This window comes from Musa acuminata, chromosome BXJ2-6, assembly GCF_036884655.1.
Source record: "Musa acuminata AAA Group cultivar baxijiao chromosome BXJ2-6, Cavendish_Baxijiao_AAA, whole genome shotgun sequence".
NCBI classification, from domain to species: domain Eukaryota; kingdom Viridiplantae; phylum Streptophyta; class Magnoliopsida; order Zingiberales; family Musaceae; genus Musa; species Musa acuminata.
In genome coordinates, this window is record NC_088343.1 from 36,362,443 (window position 1) to 36,382,496 (window position 20,054).

Genomic DNA, 20,054 nt, shown 5'->3' on the forward strand with positions numbered 1-20,054 from the left:
GACGTGCACGAGCACCACGACGCTTTTTAAGTTACCCGCGTGAATGCCACGCGGGGCCCGGTCATAAGTTCCAATCATAAAAGGGTAGAAGGGCAGGTACAAACTTTTTCCTCACTCTAGCATTTTCTTGTCTCGACCTTGTGGCAACGAAGCTGGAATCGTGTGAAATGGCTTGGAATCACGACATGGAATCTCAAAGCAACAATGCGGTAGTAAAGGTGCAAGTGGGAGAATTATTTGTCTTAATGGATTAGAGCATCTGAATAATGACTTTGAACCTATGCTCAATCCTTGGTGTTGATGCATGATACCCACACAAAGGAAGATTCATAGCATGCATACCTACATGAGCTTGTCTTTTTTGTTATCACCATTCATAGCATGATGGTGATTGTGGATCCTAATGTAGTATTTATCTTATCTCATAAATGTAAGATAAAAAGTATCAATAGCATGAAGAAGACATCCCACTAGATATAATTTTAGCCACCAAAGCCCACTAGAGGGATGTGGTGAGTGACATATTATCCAACTAAAGAAGTTGTACGCTTTTTGTTGTTTTGTTGCTGACTCTTTCTAAAATAAATTCTATGGAACATTTTTAGATTCATCAACTTATAATATTGTTGGCATTCTTCTGAAATATAAGATTAGAGAATACTTTGATGTTTTCACCAACATAAATCCACTCTAGTAAGGATCATAAAAGCATATGAGAGACACAAGCATAAACAAATTAGGGGGATTAGTGCTCCCCCACTTGACATCCCTCCTAAGATTTATCTGTTTGGTAGGATTCAGCATAAGCCACAATCCACCTAATTTATTAGCCAGAAAAAGCCATTTGATAGAATAAAACAAAAGGGAATTGATTCCACCTCAGAATGTCACCTAATTTATCTCCATATCAAGTTTAATCTTTATCATAGGAGATGCCTTATTTTTCTAACCAAGAGAATGAGTCATCTCTCTATAGTCAGAACATTATCAGATATGCTTTGGTCATGCACAAGAGCTGCTTGTTCTTTCTCTTTAAGCTTCAGGGAGAAGAGGCTTTGGCCTATTGACCAAAGATTTGATGATAACATTATAAGAAATATTTATAGGATCAAAGTGATATAAGTCTGACTACATTGGATTAAAACAAAATGTCAGCAATTTTGCTCATAAAATAAATTGAAATAAACAGAGTCTTCTTATATTCATCTCTCGCCCAAACTCCTCCATACAGGAGGACAGAGTTCCATGGAAGATGACAGACAAGTTATGGAGTTGAATCCAATTCATTTCTTCATTAGTGCTAGCAAACACATGTTTTAGATGTCCTTCCTTCCAACCATAGTTATTAAAATCGGACTGTATCTGATCCAAAAAATCAAAAATCAACTCGACAAATCCAGTTTATGAAATGGATTATTTGTGATATATATTCATCATATAACATTATGTAAATAAAGTTACTCTTTTATTTACTTTTTGATAGCATTTTAATCCTTTTAGGACAAAATAAAGTAATGTTTAATTAAGATATTCATAACGTAATTCCTCTTTCTAATCGCTCTCTTTTCTCCGTTCTCTGTTCTCTCATTAAGGTTATTTCTTATTTAATTATTCTTGTCTTGTATATGGTCTTTCAACTTCACACTCATTTTTACTTTCTCTTATCATCACACATCATATGAAACCAACCTATTTTCTTGTCAGATAACTCATTGGAGTTTAGATTTCTCCCTTTTAATTATCAAATATTTTACAAACATTTTCATAATTCTATAGATTTTATTATGGAAATATGTTTATCTTATATACATAAGTATGATTTATTTTTCGAATATTTAAGAGCGAAGTTTGACCTAACAATTCACCAGTAGTTTCACTTGATCTCCTTCTCTGAATCGATATCATGGTGTCTGCAAGACTAACGATTCATGCTCCTATCGCCATGTTTTTGTGTTTGTGTTTGTGTTTGTGCGGAGCACGACGACGCGGAGGCTGCCACTGAACTGGGAATCGCCCACAGTCCTTCGTCCCAGGCCGTAATGCGCAGTCACAGGGGAAAGACGACATCATGCATGATTGATCTGCTGACGGGACGTTATGATGCTCGTCGTTTACTCGCTTGGCCGACAGGAATTATCGTCTACTTGCTGGACGAGCTCCTCCCTCCTCAATGCACTGCCAAACGTACGACCCTGCCACCTGTATTCTCCATTCGGATGTGGTCTAAACCTCTCTCTCTCCCTGTGCACCTTCTGGCATGCATTTGCAATGATTTATCTCGATCATGGATTGAAGTGATTTGCTCGGGATGCAATCTTTAGGTGTGTTTAGTGTTTGTACCAGCTAAATCATCTGGGTTTTGATGGAAGGAAACATTCCTTTCTGCTAAGAGAGATACTCTACTACTACGATAGTGATGGTACAGCGAAGTTGCAGCTAGCACTGGTGACAAATACCATCTTAGGAATTCATGTTACAGGTGAAGAGAAGTATCGACGTCTGCTTTGTTGCTCGCGGAAGAGCTTTGAGGAGCGCTTGCACGGGGCCACAAGCTCATGGACAGCGAGGTGTCGAGTGTCTGGGACTGCTGATGGAGTCGGCCGGACGCGGCGCCAGGGAACAGCCACTTGGGATGCTCGGGGGGAACGCTTGGGCTCCTGACGACGACTGACCGGTGCAGTTGTCTCTCCTCTCTCATCTCTCTAACTCTTTGCAGCTGCTTGAACCTCTCCTGCAGCAGGGCGATGGAGGAGTTGACGCCGACGGGTCCCGTGTCTTCCCTCCCCATGGAAGCAGGCAGCTCCAGGCTGAGTAGGTGAGTGGAAGTGGTGTGTTAGCTCGAAGGTAGCAGTGAAGTGTTGGATTTATAGGGAATGATTCCTGTGTTGTTGCATTAATTTTCACGCATATTGGTGCCCTCTAATTGATCCAGGATGATGCAAGGCGAGTAGGAGGAGAATCTATGGTGGAAGGCAAAGTCCAAGTGCTAAAGGGTGTGAAGGTTGTCTCAGGAGTTGTTTGGTGAATGGGAGCAGGGCCAAAGCCACTTTTTAAAGGGAGATAGGGGTGAGGGAGTAGACCAAGGAAGCATGGAGGTATGCATTTGGAAGGGAGTTTTGAGAAGAATAAGATTATGTGACTGGTTTGTCCTCTATCACTTGCCCAGATTGCAATCTCTTAAATCACCTCCTGTTGTTCTATTTTATGGGGGGGCTTTGGAAGATAGCCTTTCCAGGTTCCTTCCATCTCTTCCAATTCTTGGGTAATCTATTCATGCATGCTTTTGACTACAGAAGCAAAAGCATTATTAACTTGGATTTAATGGATTGCATGTATCGTCCCAGCAGAAGGCTGTGCTGCTGCTGTAGTTTCAATCTCTTACGTCTGCAACTTTCTACTTTGTCGTGAGTCATTTGGATGGGAAGGGACTTCTGCTGGTCTGAAGGCAGTGACACTTATGCTGCTGGTGCTGTTCTCTTGTCATGCTTCGTTTTCCTTCTTGGAGTGATACTGCCATCTCCACATCACCATCCTTTTCCGCTTGTTCTGTGAAGTAGCCTTCAATGGTCCTATAGTTCCATTTGCAGTGGCATCAATGTTAAAGATGTGGAGTATCTTCTCTAGAATGATGGATTGAGAGCAAGCATCTAAGTGCATGATGATATGTAAATAGATCGCACCAACCTCATCTAGTTTTTGGCCTAAGATTATGCCATACAACACTATGGTTTTGGCAATTTCAGAGAAGCTTAATCTCAGCGAAGAAGATGTTTCATCTTATATTAAAATTTCAGGGGCAAATTTAAGATAAGATATTATCGGGTTGGCTTTTTATGCAGATGGCACATTAATTTGCTTCTCATTATTCTTTTTACGTGGATTCCACATCTATCTCTGCCTAAAATCTGTTCCAAGAAATATCTTTTGTACATCCAATTTGTACCTATCTAGATTTGTTTATTTCAACAATCTTAATATAGTCTGTTTCAACATAAAAAACCATGATTTGTTTCCTTGAATTCAGGTTATGCTAAATCTTGAACTATTTGTTTTTCTTATACCACATATTGCACTAATGTACAGTCTATCTTATAAATCATGGAATATAACCCAGTGCTTGAGCAGAATCAGAAGGTTTCCACACAAGCCATGAAGAGTTCACCTTTCCTTTTCTTGTGATTGCTTATGCTACTGGATCATAACGATTCCTTGTATGCACACAGATAAGATTCAGCTCTGCTATTCCGATTTCATAACCTTCCATCTCCATAAGAACCTACAATCAAGTGAGCAAGGTATGTTTGCCAAACTATGTCCTTGTGTTTCCTATTCACAATGACATGTAAATGCCACTAAGCACACACCAGAGATAGATGTTAACAAGAACTAAGGAAATGAGTAAACAGCCAATTGATGCAATGATGACATGATGATGAAAAGATTTTTGCTTGATTTGTCAACCACTGATGACAGCTTCTACGTTTCAAACAGTGAAAATGGACGGATTGTCCTCTGTTTGGAGCGTTTCTCTATCATTTGGGTTTACACGACTCGAAAGATAGCTATAGAAACAGATGTTATATGAAACTGAACCTTCTGAAAGCCAGTTCATCAAGGACCAGCAGCATCTCTTTTTTGTTGCTTGCAGATTGCAACGATTGATGAAGACATCAGTTCATACAAGGAAGGGACTTCTCTATCATTTACATGAAACTTGAAACTTCTAATAGCCAGCGCATTAAGGGCTTGCAGCAACTCTTTTGTTGTTGCTTGCAGACTGCGGCAGGTGATGAACACATGTATTCACAGCAGAGCTTTCTCAATGGTCAAAAAGGAAAGCTATCCCCCACCCACCCAACAAAAAGGTCGCAAATCCATGGGAGACATCAAACGTCAAGCACTTATCAGTGACTTTTGACGGTGCCAAACTTTTTTGACTATGGTTTGCCGATGCTTCTTCTTCCTTTTCACATATTTCTGCATAAGACATCCGTTGCCTGAGAAGTTGTGATCCTTTTGCTTTCACCTTTTCTTTGTGAAGGTGTCACCGCTGATCAATCTGGGACAGAAGCCAAGAATTTGCGTCCCTTAAAATGACCACTACTTCCTTTCTGTGAAGAGGTTAAAAATGGTTTAGATTTGCTATGATCTCCATCTTTTTGTGAGAAATGAAATGGAACCAAGTTCTGATTTCTTTTACTGGCCCATAATAAATGTTATAATGAAAACAACAGTTTGGTAGGTTTACACCACAACTAAAAAGCCTGGCTGTGATATGCTGATTTCATGTGTTGAATAGATTGTGATATGTATATTTCTTTATCCTTTTTCTGCATCATTTACCGGGCAGGCCATTGGAGAGACTACTGTAAAAACAAACAGTAATCAGTTGGCATGCAAATGGGAGAAGGACAAACTTTTATGCTTGATCTAATCAAAGGAACACTTCCAGTTTAATCTATAGAAAAGGGAACAAATAAAAGTAAAATATTATGATCATGGCATTCATTTAGCCTAGACAGTTCAGCTCTCACTTTTCAATCTCAAGATTCTTGACACTTTAAGAGGTTAAGTTTTTATTCTGAAATATTAGAAAGGTGATAAGATCATTTAGTTCCCATATTTGATTGAGGAGTGTGGGAACCAAAGGCTCATAAGTCCGTTAGATTTTTTTTACCCTCAAAGACGCCTTTTGGAGCTTATATGCTCCGCAAAGGACAAAATCATGCTAGTACGCTCATCGCGAACAATTTCTCGCGAGCCTACGGGCCGTACCAATGATCGATCGACCAAATTGTCCCTTATCATATTGACGTTAGAAGGAGGGCCTGAGGCATGCACGTTGGCCGAGCAAACTTGCTCCTAAGCCGTGCACCTTGGCTCTCCTATGAGAGAGAGAACTAATAAGGTCATTTAGTCCCACATTGGTTGATTGTGGGAACCAAGAGCTTATAAGTCCATTAGGTCTTTCTTACCCTTAGAGGTGTCTTTTGGAGTTCACATGTTCCGTAAAGGACAATCGTATGGGTACTTTCATCGCCCAAAACCTACGAGCCACCAATGACTAACTGACTAAATCAAACTGTCCCTTATCAAAATGCTTTATAATAATCAAGATCCAAACAAGTATCTTAGAACACTTATCAAAATGCTTTATAATAATCAAGATCCAAACAAGTATCTTAGAACATATGAGATCTAACGGTGAAACTTTTCCTAGTGATGTGCCTCAAATCTCACTATATATATATCACTTATATCATAAATAAGTGATAGATTAACTTAATATGCTTGAACTACTAATCTAAAATACTTGAACCAACTTCATAGAAAACCTAATACAGCCTTATAAATCAAAGTAACTATCCTATCCTATCATATTAGATGTGCCATTGTCCCACCTTGGATTGACTGTTATATGTAACCAATCCCATTCACTACCTATTCATCTTTATTATCCACATAGGCATACATTTCTACTACTTATACTACATTTAAAACTTTCTTGGATGCTAGTATAAGCTCAACAATATAAGATCCACTTCGATAAGCAATGAGATGGGCAAGTGAATAGTTTAACTGCGGAAACATGTTGAACTAGCCTGCCTTCTCATGTATCTACCTTCAAATCAAAGTGGCTGGGATTGTCATAATCATTGGCCAAACAGCCATGTATTGAACTCTCTGCCATTTCTGAGGTACATTTCTCACATAATACTGAGGGTATGTAGGAAGTTACAAATTTAAATCCCCATAATTATAGTCATACATCATAAGCTTTCAACATAAAAAGAAGATATGTGTAGCCACCATCATTAATCCGCATTATATTACAGTACTCATCATCTTGTAAATGATTGATTCTATAAGACAACAACTCTTAAGAACCACTATCAACTCTAAAACTAAAATACAGAGTCAATAATAATGGAAAGACTAGATACACTAGGATGTCAAACATACGTGACACCAAACACACCCAAAATGCCTCAAAGTTTACATTATCATCCCAATCAATCAGTGAAAACACTCATGCGGATTGTCGCGAGAATAGCATTATCTTTTTTACTTCCATCTTTGTTGATTGCTGACCAGGAGGACTGGCTTCACATTATAATTGCCAACCAGGCTGGAGATGTTGCATCAAATCCTAAACCAGAGAAACAATGACCACAAATTTGCAACCGGATATATAGATATCAAGATCTTCAAATATAGGATAACATAATCACCAACTAACATGCTGCATGCTGCTAGCCAAATTTCTGTCTATGAGAAGCAACAGCCACAGGAACCAATATATTGCTTATCATGTTTCAACCATAAGAAGCAACATCCTAAAACTCGTAATTATATATAAGCATAACAAATAATTTGAACAGACCAAAATTATATTTTAATGAAGTATACATCTTATGGTTACCAACCTAAAATACAAAATTTGAAACAAAACAAATATTTGTTTCCAATTCCTAAATGGTATTCCATATGATTTGATCAGCTTCACTGAGAGCACTGCAACATAAAGAACCAAAAGTCTCCACTTGTAAGTTGATCTAAACAAAAGGCAACTAGGCCAAGGATATGGCAGGCATATTACAAGTTCAGTGAAGAAGCAACTTCACTTTTGATATCCTAGTGGGTAAAAAGATGAGCCATAACTTGTTCCCAAACCAGACATGGGGTAGCCGCCGTAGGATGCTGGCCTGTTGTACAAACTGGAGCTAGCATGGAACTCTGATGGATAAAGATAAGACCTTGGTGAAGGTTTTCCACTCAGTTCGATGGTTCCAGGAATACTAGGGAGTGCAACATCATACAGAGCTGCAGTTGTAGTAAGGCCATAGGACCGACCCAAACCCGCATATGATGATTGCTGCTCAGTCAAACCCAAATGGGACTGATTTTGGGCACATGAAGGAAGAGGGTGAGAACGAACAGGATATGATAAAGTTGTAGATGATCGAGGCCGTTTATTGGAAGGCTGCTGCTGCTTCGAAGTTCTTGAATTCGTGGCAGTAGCAGCTGTCGCAGTTCGTTTCTTGTCTGCCTTTTGTTGCTCCAACCGAGTAATACGCTTCTGAAGATCCTCACACGAAAACTCAGATTCAAGCTTGCATTCCTCAACAGTTTTAATCACCGCTTTCGCAGCAGCAAGCTCTTTGGAAATGGCCTCATTCTGTGGCAGTTTATGCACAAAATGAAGCTATGAATGGAATCATGGACACCTTTAATCAACAACACCTACAGAGGGTAACCATGCATACCTGTAACTGACTAGAATTATTTCCTCTCTTTCGTGCTCCTTGAGCAGTCTTTCTGGATTCTCTTAGGTAGGCTTCCAAGAGAGGTACTGGAGGGTACTTGTCAAATAAGTCAAGAGCATGGACAAATTTGATAGCCTCAAGTTGTCTGCTCTTGCTGTTCAGTTTCTGAATTAGATCTGTCACAAGCAAAACGGTTGCTTGTAGGTATCAGAGACCGACAGAGCTTAACAAGCCAAAAGAAAAACACAGTGAAAATTTCTCAAGATTTATAACCTAAAATTGACTTCCAGACATTATTTCCTCAATATCTCCATATGCTGATGGTTACAAGTAGGAAGAGTAAGGATCAACATTTACACAAAAGAGGATCAGTCTTCAGAAAAATGTTTCCAGAAACAAAATTACTGAAAAAAAAAACAAGCTATAAAATAAAATCTCAAATGTTTGATAACAATGATAGTGACTTACAAACAGGTAAAAGCTAGTAAAATGTTAAATTACTGGACTGTAATGGCTCAAATATGCAAAAGACCAAATGAAGAGAGGACCAGGACCTTCATGACCAATAAAAACCAACGAGAAGGCCCTTCACAAACCAGATCCTAGCAGCAACCTTTGATCAACCAAAAGGTATTAAGTGCTAAAAAACACAAGGGAAGAGTTCATGTTTTTACTTGTGAAGATCTTATTTGTTGGTTTAAAAATCAGGACATTACATTTGAAATATTAGGAATAATTGATCATAAGAAGTATAGCAAATTTAGAAACTGTGCTAGGTAAGCAGAGAATTATAAACTGGAACTACTGAATTAGAAGATAGTTTAATGCAGTGATTTAAAAAGGTGCTCGGGCGCTCGCCTAGGCGCTCGGGTGAGGCGAGCCGATGCCCGAGCGCCTCGCTTCATTTCCAGACAGCGCGCTTCAAAGAGGCGCCGCCTAGGTGCTCGCCCGAGCCTAGGCGCCGGGCGTTTTGGGCGAGCGCCTAGGTTAAACCAGGCGACCAAACCAGCGGTTTAGGTCTGGTTTGATCTCCGGTGCTTTAGTTGGTTCAATCGAACTAACTAAAGCACCGATATCAGCACGACTTCCCCAACCCTAACCCTGCTCGTCGTTCACGTTGCTCGCTACCGCTGTCGCCGCTCGCTGCTGCCGCTGCCACTGTTGCTGCACACCGCTCTCGCTACCGCTGCTCACTTTTACCGCTCTCGCTACCACTATCGTCACTCCCGCAGCCGCTGCTCGCTGTTGTCGCTGCCTCTGTCGCCGCTCGCCGCTCCCGCTCCCGCTGCTCGCTGCTACCACTGTTGTCGCTCACCGTTACCACTACCGTTCCCGCTCCCGCTTTTCTCAGCACCCTCGATCTCTTTCGCTTCTCCTCTTTCGAAATCGAAAGTATATTGTTAACAGTATAACAGTATACAAGAATGGGATAAGCTATACTAAAATTTTATATTATATTTATTTATATATATATATTAATATTCACTGAAAAATATACAAGAATGGGATAAGCTATACTAGAATTATATATATATATATATATATATATATATATATATATATATATATATATATATATATATTCACTGAAAAATCTTATTAAAAATCTTGAAGGAAAAAGATTGCTGCATGACCAAAAGGTGAGTCAGGTGATGACTAAACCAAGCAAAATATAACACGCAAAATATGACACATCATATTAGGACTTAAAGAGAAGAAAAATGCAAACAAGAAGAATATCCAGCATCCAAGTAGAATGAATTGCATGCTAACAGAATTCATATCAATGAAGATGGAAAAAAAAAATCAAGGAACTGTTTGCACGGTAAGAAGCAATAGCTTACCGGACATATTTTGGACAAGACCGAGTCTCTTGCAAAGTTCAAGAGCCTGCTTCCTCCGTGAAATCAAAACAAAAAGATCCAGGATTTCATCCGTATTGAACTCCGAAGCCAACCTATAAGTTGCCAAGAGCTGCAAGAAAGCAAAAGCATCCATCCCTTTATCACTGTCATCCAAAATCTGACCTTTCCACTCCACCGCTACTTTCTTGGCCTGATCCTTCACAGAAGACTTTATTTCAGGTGCCAAGATCTGGACCTGCTCCAAAAGACTCAGACAAGTCCTCTTAATCACCTGCACATCCCCATCCTTCTCTCCTTCGGCTCTTGGGCGGTGAAACCCGTCCATGGCATCAAGGACCAATTTAGCTGGGTCTGGTGCGGACCGAATGGCAGCACCGAGCTCTTTCCGTATCTCGGCGATATCGTTCCGGTTCACAATGATGTACGATCTCAGTCCCACGCCATCCATGTTGACGCATAGAGAGCTGAGCTGACGCCGGGGTACGACCTCCGGCGCAGTCTCCGGGTTGGCCTCCGCCTTCACAGAGGAGTGGGACTTGGAGTCGAGTTCGCGGAGGCGGTCACCAATGAGGCTTTCAATCGAGGAGAGATGATCCTCTAGGTCCTTCCACTTGAGGGTGAACGATGCCAGGCAGGACGAGAATGCCTGGAGGGCCTCGAAGGCCTTCCGGAGCTCCTCCTTCTTCGAAGGGATCGACGCCATGGCCGCCTCGATCTCTGCTGTCGCCATGACCTACGATACGACAACCCTAACTTAAATCTACCGAAGACGGTGTTCGAAAAGAAGAGTAACGACGAGGACAACGACGACGACGACGACGATATCGAACGAAACCCTAATCGAAAGAGCGCCCAATCGGAAGAGGAGAGGACAGATCGGTGGGTAGGGTAAATTTATCCTACACGAACTAAACTCCGACCCGACGTGGGTTCTTGCTTTCCTAATTGAATCCAAAAACCGATAAGGTCCCTATCAACCGTTGGATTTTGATTGTACGGCTAGCAGTCCCCGATAGCACAGCTACAGAAGTAGTAAAATTCGATCTTTCCGAAAAAGTCTCTTTTTTGTTTTCAAATATACCCCTCTATTTTAGATTTTCCTAGCGCTCGTCCTTTGCCTAATATATCTTGCTTTGACCATCAGTCATATATATATTTTTTTCTTCTCTTATTTTTAGATTACTTATGATACTTATACCAAATATGCTAACCAATGTAAAAAACCTCTATTTTTCATTGAATTATATTTTTTAATAATATCAAAAAAAATAGTAGAATATCATGTGCTAGGATAAAATTAGACAAGCAAAAGGACGCTGCTAGAGAAATCCGAAAAGAGACATCTCCGAGGAAAAACAAAAAAAAAAACTGGAAAATCATCCTTAAAATTTTAAGATAAGAACATACCTCATAGATCCTAAAATCTATCTTCGAATGTGAGTCTTGTCACAGATCATACAATTACTGTTCCTCGATGGGTAAACCATGAGGACAGATATTATTAATGATGTGAGATGGAATCCGATCGATCCGGTCCTATTAAATTTGATGATGGATTAATTGGGTAAACATTATGGTCTAAGGCCATATCTGTTTGAAAAAGAAAAGCGACATCATTTCATTTTAAATCAAGTTCTCCTATAACATAAGTGAATAAATAACCCTAAATTGATTTAGTATAATTTTGAATTGGTTTATTTTATCGTAATTTCTATAATCCAAGGCATATAATATCTCCTATAAATTAAGTACCATACGAAAGATAGTCTATCTATCACTGATTTGTTTAAGGTCTTATAGATGCAGATTGTGCACCCAAATAGGAACCTTTTTTATTACCTTTCACTTGTACTACTTTGTAAATGAGATTATATTTTTTGTGTAATTATTATCTAATTTGATAATAGTTAACTGCTTAATTCCAGTCGGAATTTGGACATGTTTGTATCCATACATCTTAATCATGTAAAATATTTTGATGTATAATGCATGTACAGTTTATTAGGAATGGAAGCAGATGATGTGAAGAATAGTGTATGAGATTTGATCTCAATGTTTACCTGTTACATATATATATAAACATATTTATACTTATATACATATAATTCTTGCATAGCTTATCCCATTCTTGGTCCATGATTCTTTAATTATTTTATTAGTTGTTGCTTTGTTGCATGGCAAAAGTTCTAGGCTTACTTCTTGTAGATGTGCTCTTTGATTTTGTCCTTTTCATCAATGAAGAAATTTTTGTTAATGATTTTGTTCCTCAAGAAGATCTTTTGCCCAATATATAACAGGCATTAAATTAAACCATCTTCTAATTCAGTAGTTCCAGTTTATAATTTCTTTTCTTCCATAGCACAGTTACTAAATTTGCTATGCTTCTTATGATCAATTATTCCTAATATTTCAAATGTAATGTCCTGATTTTTAAACCAACAAATAAGATCTTCACAAGTAAAAACATGAACTCTTCCCTTGTTTTTTTTAGCACTTAATACCTTTTGGTTGATCAAAGGTTGCTGCCAGGATCTGGTTTGTGAAGAGCCTTCTTGTTGGTTTTTATTGGTCATGAAGGTCCTGGTCCTCTCTTCATTTGGTCTTTTGCATATTTGAGCCATTACAGTCCAGTAATTTAACATTTTACTAGCTTTTACTTGTTTGTAAGTCACTATCATTGTTATCGTCAAACATTTGAGATTTTATTTTATAGCATGTTTTCTTTTTCAGTAATTTTGTTTCTGGAAACATTTTTCTGAAGACTGATCCTTACTCTTCCTACTTGTAACCATCAGCATATGGAGATACTGAGAACATAGTGTCTGGAAGTCATTTTTGGGGTATAAATCTTGAGAAATTTTCATTGTGCTTTTCTTTTGGCTTGTTAAGCTCTGGTGGTCTCTGATACCTACAAGCAACCTTTTTGCTTGTGACAGATCTAATTCAGAAACTGAACAGCGAGAGCAGACAACTTGAGGCTATCAAATTTGTCCATGCTCTTGACTTATTCGACAAGTACCCTCCAGTGTCTCTCTTGGAAGCCTACCTAAGAGAATCCAGAAAGGCTGAGAGAGGAAATAATTCTAGTCAGTCACAGGTATGCATGGTTACCCTCTGTAGGTGTTGTTGATTAAAGGTGCCCATGATTCCATTCATAGCTCCATTTTGTGCATAAACTGCTACAGAATGAGGCCATTTCCAAAGAGCTTGCTGCTGTGAAAGCGGTGACTAAAACTGTCGAGGAATGCAAGCTTGAATCTGAGTTTTCGTGTGAGGATCTTCAGAAGCATATTACTCGGTTGGAGCAACAAAAGGCAGACAAGAAACGAACTGCAAGAGCTGCTACTGCCACTGTTAGAGCTAGCCCAAGAAATTTATCACAAGGTAATTTTGACAACCCAACAAGACAATAAAACAGAAAGAATAAAAGCGAGACAAGAACACCAGAACACCAGATATACGTGGTTCGATCAATTGACTTTGACCTACATCCACGGACGAAAGAGAAGCAAATTACTACTGCAAAAGAGGGACAATTACAAATGCCTTAGGAAGATGTTCCTAGGCCATAAAACACCCGAAAATACTAAACAAAAAAAACCAAACTATAAGTCCAAACTATTTAACTGAGTATGGACTTAAACCAAAGCAAACACTTAGGTTTTTCTTGTGGTGTATCTGACTTCAAAGCCCAGGCCTTTATTTATAGTTCCAAGACGAGATAACAAATCTGATTTTTCCGATGTGGGACTATGGGACTTGCCAAACTAACAAATCTCCACCTTGGCATGTCCCAACAAAACTTGCTCCACCTTCTTCATAAAAGTCCCAACGGACAATCACCAACAATGAACACCAACCAAGTCCAAGCACTGCTTGAACTTGTAAACCGGAAGAGGCTTCGTAAACATATCAGTTGGATTGTCCTTCGTATGAATTTTCTGAACAAGGACTTTTCCCTCAGCAATGATATCTTGAATAAAATGAAACTTCACATCGATGTGTTTTGTCCTCTCATGATACATCTGGTCTTTAGTCAAATGAATAGCACTTTGACTATCACAGTAAATTGTAGTAACACTTTGATGCAGACATAATTCGCTGAACAATCCTCTTAACCATAAAACTTCTTTGATCGCCTCTGTCACTGCCATATATTCTGCCTCTGTAGTAGATAAAGCTACGATAGGTTGTAAGGAAGCTTTTCAACTAACTGCACAACCGCCAACGCAAAATACATAGCCTGTCAAAGATCTTCGTTTATCAAGATCCGCAGCATAATCAGAGTCGACGTAACCAACCAAAGTGTCACGATTTTTCCCAAATTCCAAACAAACATCTAAAGTCCCTTGCAAGTATCTGAGAATCCACTTCACAGCCTGCCAATGTGTTTTACCCGGGCGAGACATATATCTACTAACCACACTGACTGCTTGTGAAATATCTGGACGAGTACAAACCATTGCATACATAATACTGCCGATGGCACTAGAATATGGAACTTTCACCATATATTCTTCCTCTTCAACTAACTGTGGTGACTGAGCAGCACATAGCCGAAAATGGCTAGCAAGAGGAGTACTCACTAGCTTAGCATTTTTCATGCCAAACCTCTCTAAGACTTTCTTGAGGTAATTTTTCTGAGTCAGAAATAATTTTCCAACTCCTCGATCTCTTTTGATCTCCATGCCAAGAATTTTCTTAGCTGCTCCCAAATCTTTCATTTCAAATTCACTACTCAGTTGCATTTTCAAAGTGTGAATTTCTGACAAATTCTTAGCTGCAATAAGCATGTCATCAACATAAAGCAACAAATATACAAAAGAGCCATCAGTTAACTTCCGGAAGTAAACACAACTATCATACATGCTCCTCGTGTAACCATGACCCAACATAAAAGAATCAAACCTCTTATACCATTGTCTTGGAGACTGTTTCAATCCATACAAGGATTTCTTTAACAAGCAAACATGGTATTTCTTACCATCAACTTCAAATCCATGAGGTTGCTCTATATAAATTTGTTCTTCAAGTTCACCTTGTAAGAAAGTTGTCTTGACATCAAGTTGCTCCAATTCCAAATCATACATGGCAACTAAAGCAAGCAAAACACGAATAGAGCTATGTTTAACAACAAGTGAAAATACGTCATTAAAATCAACACCATGTACCTGACTATAGCCCTTTGCAACCAATCGTGCTTTGTACCTTGCATCTTCAACCCCTGGAATACATTCCTTCCTTTTGAAGACCCATTTGTATCCAACAATTTTCTTACCCGAAGGCGGCTTCACAAGATCCCAAGTTCTATTCCGATGGAGAGACTCAATTTCTTCATTCATCGCAATCAACCACTTAGCGGAATTATCACAAGAAACTGCATCTGAGTAAGAAGTAGGCTCACCAACTTCACTCGTCTCTTCTGCAACAGACAAAGCATATACAACCAAATTTGCATATCTTTGTGGTGGTTGAATATCTCTCCGTGGTCTATCCTTGGCTATGGAATATTGCTCTTCCTCTGGATCATCTGCGTCAGTAGACTCGGGACCATCTACTGGCATTCTTTGAGTAGAAGAGTTCGACTTAAAAGAATCTGAACTACCAATCTCAAGCTCCACCTGCTTCTGCGCACTATCATTTGTACAACTAGTAGAATCTTCTTTGGAAGATAACATAAACAATTCATCAAAAGTAACATCTCTACTGATTATAAATTTTGAAGATTTGGGATCAGAACACCATAATCTGTATCCTTTCACCCCAGAAGCATACCCAAGGAAAATGCACTTTTTAGCCCGAGGCTCTAATTTTCCTTCATTTACATGCATGTATGCTGGACACCCAAAAAATTTTAAATCAGAATAATCAGCAGGAGTACCTGACCAAACTTCCTCCAGAGTTTTAAAGTTAAGTGCTGTAGAAGGGGCGCGGTTGACAACGTAACAGGCCATATTAATCGCCTCTGCCCAAAAGTCCTTTGTCAACCCTGCATTTGAGATCATACACCTTGCTCTCTCCAAGAGTGTTCTGTTCATACGTTCGGCCACACCATTTTGCTGAGGCGTCATCCTAACAATGCGATGCCGAACGATTCCTTCATTTTTGTAGAATTCTTCAAAATCACCTTCACAAAATTCCATGCCATTATCTGTTCGAAGCCGCTTAATCTATTTACCTGTTTGCTTCTCAATCAAAGCCTTCCATTGTTTAAATGTTAGAAAAACATCATTTTTATGCTTCAGAAAATAAACCCAAACTTTCCTGGAATAATCGTCAATGAAAGTCAACATATACCTGGCACCACCCTTAGATTGAACATGAGCTGGACCCCAAAGGTCTGAATGAATATAGTCAAGAGTATCTTTCGTTTTGTGAATTGCCGGAGAAGTGAAGCTGACTCTTTTCTGCTTTCCAAAAATGCAGTGTTCACAAAAATTAAGTGGCCCAGTACTCTGTCCGCAAAGTAGACCCCTTTTGCTCAATATGCTCAAATCTTTTTCGCTCATATGACCCAAACGCATATGCCATAATTTGGTGATGTCAGAATCAGACAATGATGATGACGAAACTGCAACCGAACCTATGACAGTAGTTCCCTGCAGAATATACAAGCTACCAGACTTATAAGCTTTCATAACAATAGGGCACTTCTAGAAACTTTCATAACTCCACCTTCAGTTGTGTATTTACACCCAAGGGCCTCTAGGGTGCCTAAAGAGATGAGATTCTTTTTTAAATCAGGAACATGTCTAACATTAGTGAGCGTCCTCACAATACCATCATGCATTTTAATTCGGATTGTACCTCTACCAACAACATCACATGCGGCATTATTGCCCATCAAAACAATTCCACCATTACAAGATTCATACGTGGAAAACAAATCCCTATTGGGACACATGTGATAAGAACAACCTGAATCTAAAATCCATTCATTTTTAGACCTCGTCCTGTCATCAATAGTAGAAAAAATATTTCCAACAATCTCATCAGTTGCTACACTAACTTCAATGGATTCAGTAGTTTTTTCAACAAATTTTTCCTTTTGCTTTAATTTATTTTTCAATTTAAAGCAATCAGATTTAATGTGCCCCATTTTATGACAATATCTGTATTCCAAATTTCTATGTCTGGATTTAGATCTAGATTTAGATCTACTACTGTCAAATTCTCCTTTATCCATTCTCCCCCTAACAACTAGACCCTCAACTTGATTCTCACTACTTTCCCCAGTGATATTCCTATCTATCTGCTCCTTAGATTTCAGTGTATATTTAATTTCTTGATAAGAAACTGTTTCTTTTCCATAAATCAAAGTATCACGAAAATGCTTAAAAGATTGGGGAAGATAACACAAGAGTAACAAAGCCTTATCCTCATCATCAATTTTTGCATCTATATTCTCCAAATCCATAACCAAAGAATCAAACTTATCAAGATGCGAGAGTATAGATGTACCTTCAATCATCCGAAGCATATACAAACTCTGCTTCAAGTAGAGACGATTCTCCACTGTCCTCTTCATGTACAAGGCTTTAAGCTTGTCCCACATGCTCTTAGCCGTAGTCTCCGTAGCTACCTCCCGTAAAACCTTGTCAGGGAGATTTAGAATAATGCTTGATCGGGCCTTCTTATCCATACCCGCAAGCTCTTCTTTTGACATATCATCTGGAATGCTCTCGGCTCCCTGTAGTACCAAATCAACTCCGTCTTGAACCAGAATGGCCTCCATCTTGAGTTGCCACAAGCCGAAGTTGGCATTTCTGTCGAATTTTTCGACAACAATCTTTGTTATTGTCATCGTTGCCAAAAGATCCCAGAACCAGGCTCTGATACCAGTTTGTTAGAGCTAGCCCCAGAAAATTTACCACAAGGTAATTTTGGCAACCCAATAAGACAATAAAACAGAAAAAATAAAAGCGAGACAAGAACACCAGAACACCGGATATACGTGGTTCGGTCAATTGACTTTGACCTATATCCACGGACGAAAGAGGAGCATATTACTACTGCAAAAGAGAGACAATTACAAATGCCTTAGGAAGATGTTCATAGGTCATAAAACACCCGAAAATACTAAACAAGAAAAATCAAACTATAAGTCCAAACTATTTAACTGAGTATGAACTTAAACCAAAGCAAACATTTAGGTTTTTCTTGTGGTGCACCTGACTTCAAAGCCCAGACCCTTATTTATAGTTTCAAGACGAGACAACAAGTCTGAATTTTTCAATGTGGGACCATGGGACTTGCCAACTAACAGTTCAAGAACTTCGAAGCAAAAGCAGCAGCAGCCTTCCAATAAACGGCCTCGATCATCTACAACCTTATCATATCCTGTTCCTTCTCACCCTTTTCCTTCATGTGCTCAAAATCAGTCCCATATGGGTTTGACTGAGCGGCAATCACCCTCTTCCTTGCTACAACTGCAGCTCTGTATGATGCCGCACTCCCTAGTATTCCTGGAACCATCGAACTGAGTGGAAAACCTTCACCGAGGTCTTATCTTTATCCATCAGAGTTCCATGCTAGCTCCGGTTTTTACGACAGGCCAGCATCCTACGGCGGCTACCCCATGGCTGGTTTGGGAACAGGTTATGGGTCATCTTTTTACCCACTAGGATATCAAAAGTGAAGTTACTTCTTCACTGAACTTGTAATATGCCTGCCATATCCTTGGCCTAGTTGCCTTTTGTTTAGATCAACTTACAAGTGGAGACTTTTGGTTCTTTATGTTGCAGTGCTCTCAGTGAAGCTGATCAAATCATATGGAATACCATTTAGGAATTGGAAACAAATATTTGTTTTGTTTTAAATTTTGTATTTTAGGTTGGTAACCATAAGATATATACTTCATTAAAATATAATTTTGGTCTGGACAAATTATTTGTTATGCTTATATATAAGTACGAGTTTTAGGTTGTTGCTTCTTATGGTTGAAACATGATAAGCAATATATTGGTTCCTGTGGCTGTTGCTTCTCATAGACAGAAATTTGGCTAGCAGCATGCAGCATGTTAGTTGGTGATTATGTTATCCTATATTTGAAGATCTTGATATCTATATATCCTATATTTGCAAATTAATTTGTGATCATTACTTCTTTAGTTTAGGATTTAATGCAACATCTCCACCCTGGTTGACAATTATAATGTGAAGCCATCAGCCATCCACAAAGATGAAAGTTATATATATATATATATATATATATATATATATATATATATATATATATATATATATATATATATATATATATATATATATATATATATATATATATACTCATCACTCATTCCATCCCCATATCTTCTTAAGCTTTATTCGAATGCTTAACCCATCTGATTCAAATCAGATTAGGTTATACACTTTAGTTAAGTCGATTATGAGTCAATTATAAGTTATTTGGTCTGATTGAATCATATGAAATAATATTAATATTCTAAAATAACGCTCTACCGAATGAATTAAATCAATATTCAATAATTATTATTATTTATAAATTATAAATCATTAATCATTATTAAAAATAAAATTTTTAATATATTAATTAACAAAATATTGATGACTCATGGATTTCTCACCCTCAACCCATTTAAATAAGGAATAGAGTATAGATGGAGTAAACGATGATGGGAAATTATTCCTTGTTAAATCCCGTCCTATTGATATTATTATGTTATTTTATGTATCTAATTATATTATATTTTTTTATGAATGAGATAAGGAAAAGAGTTTATTTTATGTAGCTCCAGCTACAATGCGTCTCTTGGCTCCTAGGTGCTCTCCGCCGCTGTTTTTGAGTAGTCGAACCTTTGATCCGTCATGCTGTTTCAACTCACCAATGACTCTAACTCTAGTGTGGGGTTGGCTGAGTTGTGTTGATCATTATTAATTCCTACGGATCCCCCAGATGAAG

The 20,054-nt window shown here is 38.6% G+C and overlaps 2 protein-coding genes and 1 long non-coding RNA gene across 4 annotated transcripts; 2 read left to right on the forward strand and 1 right to left on the reverse strand.

Annotated features, from left to right (window-relative positions):
* Window positions 1–2,254: 2,254 nt before the first annotated feature.
* LOC135615381 (uncharacterized) lies at window positions 2,255–4,408 on the forward strand. 2 transcript variants are annotated; one of them, XR_010488007.1, is made up of 3 exons: window positions 2,279–2,815; window positions 2,933–3,142; window positions 3,348–4,408. It is a non-coding gene; the product is annotated as an uncharacterized LOC135615381 (long non-coding RNA). The 2 variants fall into 2 exon arrangements; XR_010488008.1 differs by having other exon boundaries at window positions 2,255–2,815; window positions 2,933–3,349.
* A 2,378-nt stretch (window positions 4,409–6,786) lies between these two features.
* On the reverse strand, window positions 6,787–11,020 carry LOC135615383 (truncated FRIGIDA-like protein 1). The gene is made up of 3 exons (XM_065113798.1): window positions 10,112–11,020; window positions 8,268–8,443; window positions 6,787–8,179 (listed from the first exon to the last, which is right to left on the reverse strand). Exons 1-3 carry the CDS (start codon window positions 10,860–10,862, stop codon window positions 7,622–7,624), a joined length of 1,485 nt encoding a protein of 494 aa, XP_064969870.1. The 5' UTR covers window positions 10,863–11,020; the 3' UTR covers window positions 6,787–7,621.
* Window positions 11,021–11,606: 586 nt separating this feature from the next.
* Window positions 11,607–18,770, forward strand: LOC103989770 (FRIGIDA-like protein 4a). Its single transcript, XM_065110942.1, has 4 exons — window positions 11,607–11,610; window positions 13,069–13,229; window positions 13,318–13,516; window positions 18,568–18,770. The coding sequence occupies exons 1-4, from the start codon at window positions 11,607–11,609 to the stop codon at window positions 18,768–18,770; spliced, it is 567 nt and encodes a 188-aa protein (XP_064967014.1).
* Window positions 18,771–20,054: the final 1,284 nt, after the last annotated feature.